Here is a 12,242-nt window from a genome sequence, read left to right on the forward strand (position 1 = left end):
TGAATGGGGCAGCAGGAAAGTTGGGGGGACACTAGGAATGCGATGGAACAGGGGAGAGGATGACAAGCCTGGTGACTGTGCCTCTGCTCTCCTAGGGCAGCAGCTACAGCCCTGCCCCCCTCGACCTCTCCAATGTCGTGCTCTCCAGGGAGCTCCAGGTCAGTACCACACTTGCTCTGTGCACTTCCAGGGTAGGGCTCTTTTCCCTCCCAAGGACTGAAAGCAAAAGGGGGTAAGGGAGGAATACTCGGGGCATGTCATCACTAAGATGGAAGCCTGGGGCGGGCCATGCTGTACGACATCGTGCGAGGCCCTCCCCAGGACGGGCTGGTGGCCGAGGCGGGAAGCCCACGTCTTCCTCCAGGGATGCCATTGTGGGTGAGGATGCAGGAAAAGAAAAACAACCGCAAGTTACCATGCTGAGCCCCAAATGTGAACCAGCCTCGAGAACCCCGTGAAGCTTGGCCCCTGGGTAGAAGTGCTTGCCTGGCCCTTGTCAGTCTCCCAGATCATTAGGACAGCCTGCAGATGCCCAGAGAACGCCTTCCCTTTCCTGAAACGACTATGGAGGCTTCCATTGCAGGACCCAGAAATGTAGAACGGGGAAAGGAAAACAGAAGCCCCTCCTCCCCTTCCGCACACACACTGGTGGCGATGGCCTTCCGGAGCCCGCATCCCTCGCCCTTCTAAGACTCCACGGGGCCAGAAGGGAAAGAATGTCATCTCCAGATGACCTTGGAGACAGTGTCTTTCCAAAATACGCCCTTCATTCTAGGTCACTGCGGTATAAGCCTTATAAAGGTTGTATTTGTTTACAGGAATTCCCACCGTGATGTGATGACTGTTTTTAGTTTAACGCTTTGGGGGATTGGGGACATCTGCTTGACCTCTCACCCCTGACTCTATCTCCGGTCAGGTGGTGTCCCGAGCACCTGTGGCAGATGAGAAGCTGCTCGGGAATGTCCCGAGTGGCAGGGTATCAGGTCTCTTGGGAAGGATGGGATGAGACCCCGTTTTCTGTGCACGCAGGATGGTGCGCGGCTAGTGAACGCATAAGCACAGGCTGGGGGGGGGGGGGTCAGGCGTCCACTGCAGGCTGGTGGCTTGTGGTGGAACGCTGCCCCTGCAGAAATAGCCTGGCAGGTAAGAAGCGGGTTTCCTTGCTTGCTTCTCTTTGACGGTCTCTCCTTGGTGGGACACAGGGAATGGTAGAGGTGGTTGCAGAGAACTATCACAATATCTGGGCCAAGAAGAAGAAGTCAGAGCTGGAAAGCAAAGGTGAGCTGGGCTCCCAGCACCCCTTGGGGAAGGGACGCTGGGGCACTGTTTGCTCCTGGAAGTACAGGGGGGGAGATAATCTTGCTTGCTTTGCTGACTCCAGGCGGTGGCAGTCACCCTCTTTTGGTACCCTATGACACCTTGACAGCCAAGGAAAAGTTCAGGGACCGAGAAAAGGCGCAGGATCTGTTTAAATTCCTCCAAGTGAATGGCATTATAGTTTCTAGGTAAGTCCTCGGCCTTCCTGTGATGAGTGGGCTGGAGCTGGAGGGGAGAGTGGGTTCCCCTACTCCGAGACTTACCACCTGCCTTCAAGACCCATCCGACTGAGGGCAGTGTGTGTCCATTTGGAAGATTTACAGTGAATGCACACGTTCATAAATATGATGCTACAGGCCAAGCCTTTTCCTTTGCACACTGGTCTAGCAACTGTAGTTATAAACCACATTTAGAACACGCCTTCAAAACTTTGGAATTTGGTCTTCCTTAAGAGCAATGAGAATTTGAGGCCCAAGTAAAGGTAGGGTTGGTGTTGTAGATATCTTTAGACTTTCTCCCCTGTCATTTTCATTCTCACTCATCTCTAATTCTAACAATATATGTTTGAAATTTGCAACTGGAGGTCTTTGTAAAACCTGCAAGTTAACCCTTATGGTTGATTGGTGTGGTGTTTTATCAAGCTGCATAGTAACAAGAGCGAGTGCACAATGCACAGAGGCCATCTCTAGACATAGGGACCTCCTCTGGGGAGGTCCAACGCGTTGTAATTTCCCCAAACCTACCTCAGAGGATGTAAGTCAGAGTGATCTAGGTGAGTGTAATAGGAGGACAGGCTCGGCTGCTTGGATCTTAAAGGTAGAACCCGTTTGCTCGCACATCTGGTGCCCATGGCAAGCTGTGCGCCATGGCATCATGTCTGCTGATTCTTTGGGGGACGGAAAACAAGCTTCTGCACACCGGCCCTTCTTCCCCAAAGAAACGTATCCTGGGCAACCTGCTCTCTTTCTCCATTTCATTTCCTACAAAAATATTTACCCGAGAATGTCAACAAATGCCAAGATTTCTAGCATGTGACATAGAAAAGAATTTGAAACTTGTTTGGCCGTTGTCCAGCCATAAAGGTCTGCAGAAGGAGCCGGCTCCTGGGAAGGGAAAACTCCCATCCTCCTTTTCCTCCTGTTCCTAACACTGAGGTGAATGTGCAGGGTGATGAATTCCCTGCTCACAAACATGAAAAGTTGCCCTAACTCTAAAAACAAAGCTAAGGATATTGGAAACATAGGGGAACCGTAATTGAACTCAGCAGACATGCCCTGAGTCGTTAGTACCTCAGTGAAGACCCCTGTGAGCCATGGATGATTGACGGTGGCCTCGTCCCTGAGGAGAGTGCCCAGGCTTCCTCCAGCCTCAGCCTCTCTGCCTCCGCCCCACCCACCCCACCCCCTCCTAGATGACAGCCGTTCATTCTTTAGAATTGCTCCAGATTAAAACCTCGTCCATTTTCTCCTCTCCCAACCCAACCAAGTCCTGTAGGAAATCCTAATGGTTCTATCTTTAACCTAAGCCCAGAATCTACCACTTCTCATCATGTTCATCACCATCAAGGCTGAGACAGCCTGCTAAGGGGCTTCTTCCTCACAGTCAATTTTAAACACAGCAGAAGGGTTCTGCTAGAATGTCAGTCACACCACGCACGCTTATTCGGAACTTGCAGTAGCCTCCCATCTCAGCAGAATTAAAATTCTGGGACTGGCCTGCACAGTGCTAGATGACTCGCTCCCCTGCCATCTCCTGCCTGCCTGCTCCCTTCTTCTCCACCCACACCGGTCTCCCTGCCCTGTTCTTCCAGCCAGCAGCATGCTTCCACTCAGGAGCTCGCCTCAGCTGGTCTTTCTTTAGAGGTCCTGTGAATCCGCCCCCCCCCCCCTTATCCTGTAGACTTCTACTCCAGGGAGACCAGCCCTAGTGGCCCCATTTCCTACCTTCGCTCCTCCACTCCTGGTCCTTCTCACCCTGCATTGACTTTTTCTATTTTTTAACACAAACGTCTATCATTCCACATAGTTTACAGCTAGCATGTAAGTTCCACAGAAGTAGATATATTTATTTCATTCTCTGCATCCCCAGCTCACTATTTGTTGTAAGAATGATAGAGATTTTCCTGTAAGGGATGTTGAGAAATTATTGTAAGATTAAATTCAGTATGGGAAGGGTGTGCGATCCCGTCATGTGATTATCTCCTACTTCCTTGGGTTCACCCATCCAACCCAGAGGGATGAAGGATATGGAACTGGATGCCTCCTCGATGGAAAAGAGATTTGCCTACAAGTTTTTGAAGAAGATCCTGAAGTATGTTGACTCTGCTCAGGAGTTTATTGCCCACTTGGGTAAGTTATCGCTGTGAAATGCCGCAAAAGAATTCTCTGTTCCCTGACCAAAGAATAATCCTTTCATGTGACAACTGCCCAAAATTCTGTAGACATATAATATCAGGGGAAACCATGACTGAGCTATTTTTCCCCATTAAAAATATCCATTTGGTGGGTCCAGGGCTCATGCCTGTCACCATAGCTACTTGGGAGTTGGATATCCAAGGTTCACAGTTCCATTCCAGCTCAGACAGAAAGCTCCACAAAGCTCCAGCTCAACAGAAGAAGCAGAGGGTAGTGACTTACACCTGCCATCCCAGCTACAAGTGTAAAATACGTGGACCACGGTCCAGCTATGGACCTGGATGGAAAGTAAGAAAACCCTATCTCAAAGAACCAGTGCACAAAAGGGCTTGAAGGTAGGGCTCCATGTTTGAAAAATCAGTTTGGGTCCTTGACTTCTCTACTGGATATGGTTGTCCCTTTTGCCATTTTTCCAGGCATTACATTCTCCTAACTTTCCCATTGTTTTACTCCGTGACTGTGGACAACTCTGAAGCTTGTTGATGAAGTAGAGCAAGGGCAGTGAAGTGGTGGAGAGAACCAATACAGAATGACTACGTAGTACATTTGTGACGTGCCTTGTGAAATACACTTTACAAAATCAGATAGGCTTCTCTATGCCCTTAGGAAAGCTGCTTGGTTTCTAAAATGCTGTAGTGTGTAAGTTTGTTTCTTAACTCAAGCCAACTCGGCACTCACTCTCTCTTTGTAGAAGCCATCGTGAGCAGTGGGAAGACTGAAAAGTCTCCCCATGACCAGGAGATCAAATTCTTCGCCAAAGTAAGTGATTGTCAGATTGCTTCTTTGTTGTGATCTCTACCACCTAGCGTATAGGTTAAACTGATCCATAAAAGATGGATAGAACCTCAGTACCTTCCGTGAGACAAGCCGAAAGAGAGTGGGAGGTATAAGGAATCAGACCACCCGTTCAACACTATCCCTCCACCTAGGGCCGCAGACCTTCTCCTTTGATTCTTCTGCCATCTCCAGAGGTGGGATTCAAGTCAGTGTGGTCCAAACTGGCTCCCCCGCACCACATCTGCAGGGAACAGGAGAAGGAAGGGAGGGCACATTGCTGCTTTTGTGAGACTCTCAATCACTGGCTAAAACCTTGTAGCTTAATCTAGCTATGAGGAAAAGTGGATAATGCATTCTCTAAAAAGGTAGTGCTCTACCAAGATAAAATATTGTGAAGAGGGCTGGGAATATGGCCTAGTGGCAAGAGAGCCTGCCTCGTATACATGAAGCCCTGGGTTCGATTCCTCAGCACCACATATATGGAAAAGGCCAGAAGTGGCGCTGTGGCTCAAGTGGCAGAGTGCTAGCCTTGAGCAAGAAGAAGCCAGGGACAGTGCTCCACACACACACACACTCCCCCCACCTCACAGTTATGAGCCAGTTAGGACTGAGGGAAAACACACACACACACACACACACGGAAGAAAAGGAGACTGAATTTGGGTCCCAGGGAACAGTGTCTTCTGTAGAGCCCTGCTCGGGAGCAGCAGTATAAACAGCCTGACTGGCCTTGCTCTCTGAGAAGCCGCGGCAGACGCCAGCGGGTGGTGGTGCTGGCTGTGCCCAGGTGCACCTGTTGATGCCACAGCCAGGAAGCCTCCTCCGAGTGCATGTGTCCCCTAGGCCTGCCCTGCCAGTTGGACTCAGATCACAGGAACATTCGTATGGGCCCTCTGTGGACCTCTCCTCACACATCCTTAAGGCCTTTGGTTGGAGGCACGGAAGGGAACTCATGGCACTAGGGCCCAAACTGTAGTTTCCTGAAGTTCCAGGACCAGAGCTGAGAGACTTTGGGCTCACTGAGAAAGAGCCTGTCAGGGGAACCACCAGGAAGGCCCGGCCTGGCTCCCTAAAAGCTGCTATCGGTGGTTCTTCCAGGTCCTCCTCCCGCTGGTTGACCAGTACTTCACCAACCACCGCCTCTACTTCTTGTCATCTCCACTGAAGCCCCTTAGCAGCAGCGGCTATGCCTCCCACAAGGAGAAAGAAATGGTGGCCAGGTGAGTCTACAAGAAGAGGTTACAGGGTTGGTCAGCCTCATGCTGCCACAGCAGATCTCTGGAGTAAGTACTGCTGGAATGCCTATGTTGGGCACAGCTCTGGAGTTTCCAGCCCATGACTGGTGGACCACTGCTTTGGGCCTCTGATGGGGCTGCCCCATACAGTGACAGGGAGCACAGAGAAGTACACTGCTCACCTAGTGGCTGGTAGTGGTAGGCAGTCCCCTTCAAGAGTACATCCTCCTTGACCTGATGACATTCACCTAGAGCCCCCGCCCCACCAACACACTACCTAGGCTTTTGAGGGACATGTCCCCAAACTGTAGCCATCATGGTACTGCTGTAGTTCCTTTAAGATGACAGGTATCTGGGCCAAAGTGGGGAATGAAGCGGAATGATTGGCAGTTCAGAGACTTAGCTATCATCGTGATTTCCAAGGAAGTTACTTTCCTGTCCGACAGTGTAATTTCACAAGGTGCACCTTAGGGTATCGGTTAGACTTGGGACAGACTTCCATACCCAGGTCAATCTCTATCCTGAAAATACATTCAGGAGAGATGAAAACCATTCTGAGGCTCAGGGAACACAAACACATAACATTGAGAAGAAACAGGTGGATCTTGCTCTCAAGAGGAACAGAAATTGTATTTATTTGCTTTTTATTGTGGTACTAGGCCCCATGCTAGATAGGCATTTGGGCTACCACCAGAGCCACCTCCAGTCCTTTTAGCTTTTGAGGTTTTTCTCAGATGGAGTGTCATGGTTTTGCCTTAGGCTAGACTCAGACAAAGATTCTCCTACTTTCTTCACCTCCTGGTAACTGGGACTATAGGTATATACCACCAGTCCCAGATTGTTTTTGAGACAGAATACTACTGACTTTTTGTCCAAGCTGGCCTCAAACTTTATTTTCTAATCTCTGTCTCCCAAGTAGCTAGGAGAAATTAGAATTTTTAAAAGTCAGATCTTACAAGCCATGGTATGGATGATCTGAGATTTGAAATCTCGAGAAATAATTCAGTTTAAATTCCTAACCAGAAAAGATGTTTACTTCAAAAATGTCAGCCTTCTGACTCAGACTAATAGGCACAATATGCAGATACCTTCAGATTAGATCTGATTGAAAGCTGCACAGTCAAGCCAACGGGTTAATTCCACAATGCCCTGATCTGAGCCTCATCAATAAAAGATAAAGAGAAGAGGATTTTAATGAAAGCCTCTGAACTCTTCCCCTAGCCTCTCTTGGCAATGGACAATGCACGTTGTACTTAATAAGAGCTCAGCCTTTAAATATCACCATCTCTGGAAAGATATACACGTTTAGTTTTAAGTAGCATTTATTAAACATTCTGCATGTCTAGGCACTAAGCTTGACTTTTTTTAAAAAAAATTAACTCAACCTATACTTTGTTCAGACTCCCCTGATTTTTACTCATTGTCCTCATTACGTTCTAGGATCCCATCTAGGATCCTGCACTACATTTACATTAGAGTAGTAGCCATGTATGAAATCACTTTTTATTTTTAAAAAATGTTTAATTGTTATTGTAAAGGTATATACAGAGGGCTACAGTTGCATCTGTCAGGTAAGAGTACATTTGTTTTTGGACAGTGTCACTCTATAAAATCATTTTTAAAGGAACAATTTATTTTTATGTAACTCATGGTATTAGTGGAATATCTTCCTGAATATACATCTCGCCTGGGGTTAATTTTTTTTCCTATGTGAGAGCTACTGCCCATTTGAGGAAGCCTCATGAGGAAACCTTGCAAAAGTACCCCCATGTTACTATCTCTGTTGTGCAGTAGCACCTCCATGTTACCATCTCTGTTTTGCAAAGATGGAACCGAGATTCAGATTCACTTCAGTGCACCACACACATAACCCAGATGCTAAGTCAGGACAAGAATGAAATTCCAGTCCTATCTATCAACAGTACATACCATTTGTTCTACACTCTAATGACTTGTTCCCACCAAAGACAGAGTCCCCATGCTGTGAGTATAAAATTCCCTCAGACTCGGGTGTTGGTCAAAGATGGTCTTAACATTTTCAGAATGCGTCAGTCTGTTTTGTAAGAAGGAGGGGAAATGAAGAAGGTGAGGTATTCAGATAATCCAACAGAGGGCAGGAGTGTCTATTTCCTTCATCTGTTTTACTTGGACTATTAATTCATGGAAATGTAACATTTGTTCAGCCAGGCGCCATTTGTCAAGGCTGGAATACAACCTAGAGATGATGAGCCTTGCAAATAGCTTTCCAATCCGTCATGTGCCTGCTGCCCCCCACAGAGGCAGTTGTGTTTGCACTGCCTGTCTTGTTTGCAGTCTTGCTTGCCTCTTTCCACCCCTCCCCTCCCCTTCCTCATCTGATGCCATTTACCTGGGGTGGGGATGGGGAGGGCAGTAGCCTTCCTTCCCAGGAATCCCTTTACGTGACCATCTTGCAACTCTGAGGGGACAGGAGTGTCAGCTGGGAGTCAGGCCCCATAACAGGGCTGAGGGCATGCTTCTCTATGCCATGGGCTTTTAGGAGACGAGCGTGACCCCTGGCAACTGCAGGTCCTGCCCTCCCATGGCTGGGAACGCACGTCTGACAGCTGCTTAGCTGTCGGGTCACATAGCCCAACGGCTTACTTGATGTAGAAAAAACTTTTTTTCTTTTTTTTTTTTGCCAGTCCTGTGGCTTAGACTCAGGACCCGAGCACTGTCCCTGGCTTCTTTTTGCTCAAGGCTAGCACTCTGCCACTTGAGCCACAGCGCCACTTCCAGCTTTTTCTATGTATGTGGTGCTGAGGAATCGAACCCAGGGCTTCATGCATGCTAGGCAAGCACCCTACCGCTAAGCCACCTTCCCAGTCCCTAGAAAAAACGTTTCTATGTATACAGGACAAGTGTCCATCCACTTGAAGCATTTTCTCCAGAAACATCTGAGTTTGTCTGCCCCTGGGTTCTGAAAATAGTCTTTTGATTACAAATGAGAAAGGTAACTTTACAAAACAGAAAGCAGTGGAGGGCTTCTCTGAGGCGGTGGGGTGTTCCAGCACCAAGCAGAGCCAAAAAGCCTCAGCAACACGGGTCACGTTCCTCCGTGAAGGTCTGCCCCCGCCCCAGCCCCACAGGCTACATCACATCAGAAGCAGCTCATATTTAACGTCACACAAGCTGGTGGCGGTAGCCAGATTCCTGTTAACTTATTATGAGTTCTCTTAAGCTCTAGGCTAGGGAGTTCCAACTTAACTTCCACTGAAAAATCTAATGACTACCCGCAGGAGACTTTGATGATTTTTCAGTAGACAGCCCAGGAAACACACAAACACACACAATTTGAGAAAGTTTCACCCCCCCCCCAACACTTGAGATATGTTCCCCCTCCCTTTGAGTCGTCCTATTGAAGACCCCTGTCCTATGTCAAGCAAGAAGCCCCAGGACAGGATAGGACCTGAGCTGGACTACCATGGACCCTATGGCCCAGGGTTTCTGTCAGTGCTCCTCCTACTGTCCTTTCTGCTCCTCTGCTGACTGTGAAGTATTGAAAATTCCAGTCTGACCATCCCCATCTTGAGTAGTGGCAGAGTCCCGAGTGTCTCTTCCCCAGGGCCCCAGGACTTGGGCATGCATGGCCCAGGCCCAGGCACTGCCTGCAGCAGGCACAGACCATGTGCAGGACCCCTTTCTGACTACACACCCCTCCGCAGGGGACCATGGCAGAACTTCCAAAGGGCTCCCTGGAGGAAAATCTAAGGGAAGGTGAGGAGGAGGAGGGAGAAGGGTGAGACCACCACTGTATACCAAGTAGAAGGCCTCATTTCCAACAACCCACCCGGAGCAGCCGTCCAGACAGCCAGCTAGGGGAGACTGAGGCAGTAGCAGAAAACAACTCACTTCTCCAAATGGCTTCCTACCCTAACCACCGACATTTTTCCAAGTCCACTTCAAAATGAAAGGCTTGCCCCGGAGTTGAAGGCAGCACAGTGATCCGCAGTGCGTTGCGACAGTGGCGGTCACGCTGCCTTTCGGAATGCCCGTTTCTCCCCCCCCCCCCCCCGAGTGCCGTGTGGCTGCACGTTTCAGCACGTCCCGCAGGAGAGAGAGACGGCAGGGCTCACTGCCGCAGGAGAGAGAGACGGCAGGGCTCACTGCCGCAGGAGAGAGAGACGGCAGGGCTCACTGCCGCAGGAGAGAGAGACGGCAGGGCTCACTGCCGCAGGAGAGAGAGACGGCAGGGCTCACTGCCGCAGGAGAGACGGCAGGGCTCACTGCCGCAGGAGAGAGAGACGGCAGGGCTCACTGCCGCAGGAGAGAGAGACGGCAGGGCTCACTGCCGCAGGAGAGAGAGACGGCAGGGCTCACTGCTGCAGGAGAGAGAGACGGCAGGGCTCACTGCCGCAGGAGAGACGGCAGGGCTCACTGCCGCAGGAGAGACGGCAGGGCTCACTGCCGCAGGAGAGAGAGACGGCAGGGCTCACTGCCGCAGGAGAGAGAGACGGCAGGGCTCACTGCCGCAGGAGAGAGAGACGGCAGGGCTCACTGCCGCAGGAGAGAGAGACGGCAGGGCTCACTGCCGCAGGAGAGAGAGACGGCAGGGCTCACTGCCGCAGGAGAGAGAGACGGCAGGGCTCACTGCCGCAGGAGAGAGAGACGGCCGGGCTCACTGCCGCAGGAGAGAGAGACGGCAGGGCTCACTGCCGCAGGAGAGACGGCAGGGCTCACTGCCGCAGGAGAGACGGCCGGGCTCACTGCCGCAGGAGAGAGAGACGGCAGGGCTCACTGCCGCAGGAGAGAGAGACGGCAGGGCTCACTGCCGCAGGAGACAGAGACGGCAGGGCTCACTGCCGTGCCCTGGCGGAGGGTTGCGCTCTGAAGACACTGTGGGCCGGTGGAGCCGGGCCATCAGGTGACCAATCTTGCCGATTACTTGGAAGAAGATGCCTCGGCTCTTCAACATGACTGTGCGAAGTGCACTCTCTGCCTGAGCATGGTCCCGATGGGCCTTCCAGGGGAGAGGAGCCCAGGGCGCCTTCCTGGCCCGCCAGCCTCTTCTGCTTAGTTTGCTGTGTGGTAGTGGGGGTGAGGGTGCAGCCAGTCCTTGACTCTCTGTAACCTTCCCTATTGTTGCTTTCTGCCTTAGCCTGTTCTGCAAACTCGCTGCTCTTGTTAGACACAGGATTTCTCTCTTTGGTAAGTGAATGTTGCTGAAGGCTTCACTCCTTCCTGCCATTATCCTGAACTTGCTTTTCCTATGGTCTCTCAGACAACCTGAGCCTTGGGATTCAGGTATTCCCTAATTTTCCCGTAGACAATTGGCCTGAGTCATTATGAGCACTTCTATCCACTTACCAGCTCAGATTTCCCACATGGATATCAGAATGCCTCTGACATCCCCCGTGAAGCCACGGCTAAGCCAGAACAGAGGCCAGCGCCGTGTCCTTTAACATGGGCCCGGCTCTGTGTGGGTTGGGGATTAGTTAGACTGGCTGGGCTCATGCATACTGAGGAGATGGCATTTAAAACACAGTCCCAGTGGCTGGGAAATCACAGATGGTACTTTTCATTCCAGGAAGCGACTCTTCCACCATGGTTAGCTGTCTTCACATCTTAGCACAGACCCTTGACACAAGGTAAGTCAAGACTCCCTCTCTGATTCTCAGAGGAAGGTGAACCTGACCCTGGACGTTGGTACTCCCTGTGCCTCCTTCCCACCACTCTTGGTCCCTCCCCGTTTCTACCCTGCAGAGCCCCTGCCCGGCTGCTACTGGGTGCTGAGAGCTGAGCCTTTGCTCAGTTCTTAACTTCTCACACTGAGAAATTTGTCTTTCAGAAGAAAATACGTATAATGTGGCAATAGGCCACTTCATACCCAACTCTCCATGCACACAAAGAGAGGAGCTCCTGATGGACAATGCAACCACAGGGATTCTGAGAGAGATGAAGGGAATCACTCTGGATTCACAGAGCCAAGGAAGGAGTTGCAGAGAGCTCTGACTTTAAAAACATCAAGACAGAATGGGAGAGAGCAAAAGAGGATGTGAATTGGATCAGGGTACATTGTATGCATGTATGGAAATGTCACAGTAAAACTACTTCATGCAACTAATATATGCTAATAAAAGATAAACAGTGAGAGACAGCTGGGCACACTTCATGAGTCATTTCAGTAACCCCAGAATTGAGAGACAGAGGCAGGAAGGTGGAGTCCAAGGCCAGAAAGTAGGGAAGAGAGGGAGGGAGGGAGGGAGGGAGGGAGGGAGGGAGGGAGGGAAGGAAGGCAGGCTGGTTACAGGCAAGATGGTCGAGGTCTAAGGGAATAGACAGCTGAATAGAGAAGGAAGTCTTACCCAAAACATGTAAGTTCTAGCTACATTGACATAAGTGCTATTTAAAAACAACTTGTGAAAAGAAGTGGCAAGGGAGCTTTCTTTAGACACGTTCACTAAGGAGGGCCTTTGTCAAAACCAGGAGAGAGCTTAGCGCCTAAGAGCCATTGCAGGAGAGCCACCCTAAAGAGACTGGC

The 12,242-nt window shown here is 50.3% G+C and overlaps 1 protein-coding gene across 1 annotated transcript in view; it reads left to right on the forward strand.

Moving 5' to 3' along the window:
• The window catches only part of Ryr3 (ryanodine receptor 3), a 369,516-nt gene that overhangs the window by 284,726 nt on the left and 72,548 nt on the right, over positions 1-12,242 (forward strand). The window contains 8 exon segments of the mRNA XM_048333185.1: positions 96-158; positions 1,203-1,278; positions 1,382-1,505; positions 3,550-3,665; positions 4,423-4,490; positions 5,607-5,728; positions 10,860-10,909; positions 11,289-11,349. Coding sequence (XP_048189142.1) covers positions 96-158; positions 1,203-1,278; positions 1,382-1,505; positions 3,550-3,665; positions 4,423-4,490; positions 5,607-5,728; positions 10,860-10,909; positions 11,289-11,349 — 680 coding nt within the window.

The sequence above is a fragment of the Perognathus longimembris genome, chromosome 23, assembly GCF_023159225.1.
Source record: "Perognathus longimembris pacificus isolate PPM17 chromosome 23, ASM2315922v1, whole genome shotgun sequence".
Lineage (NCBI taxonomy): Eukaryota > Metazoa > Chordata > Mammalia > Rodentia > Heteromyidae > Perognathus > Perognathus longimembris.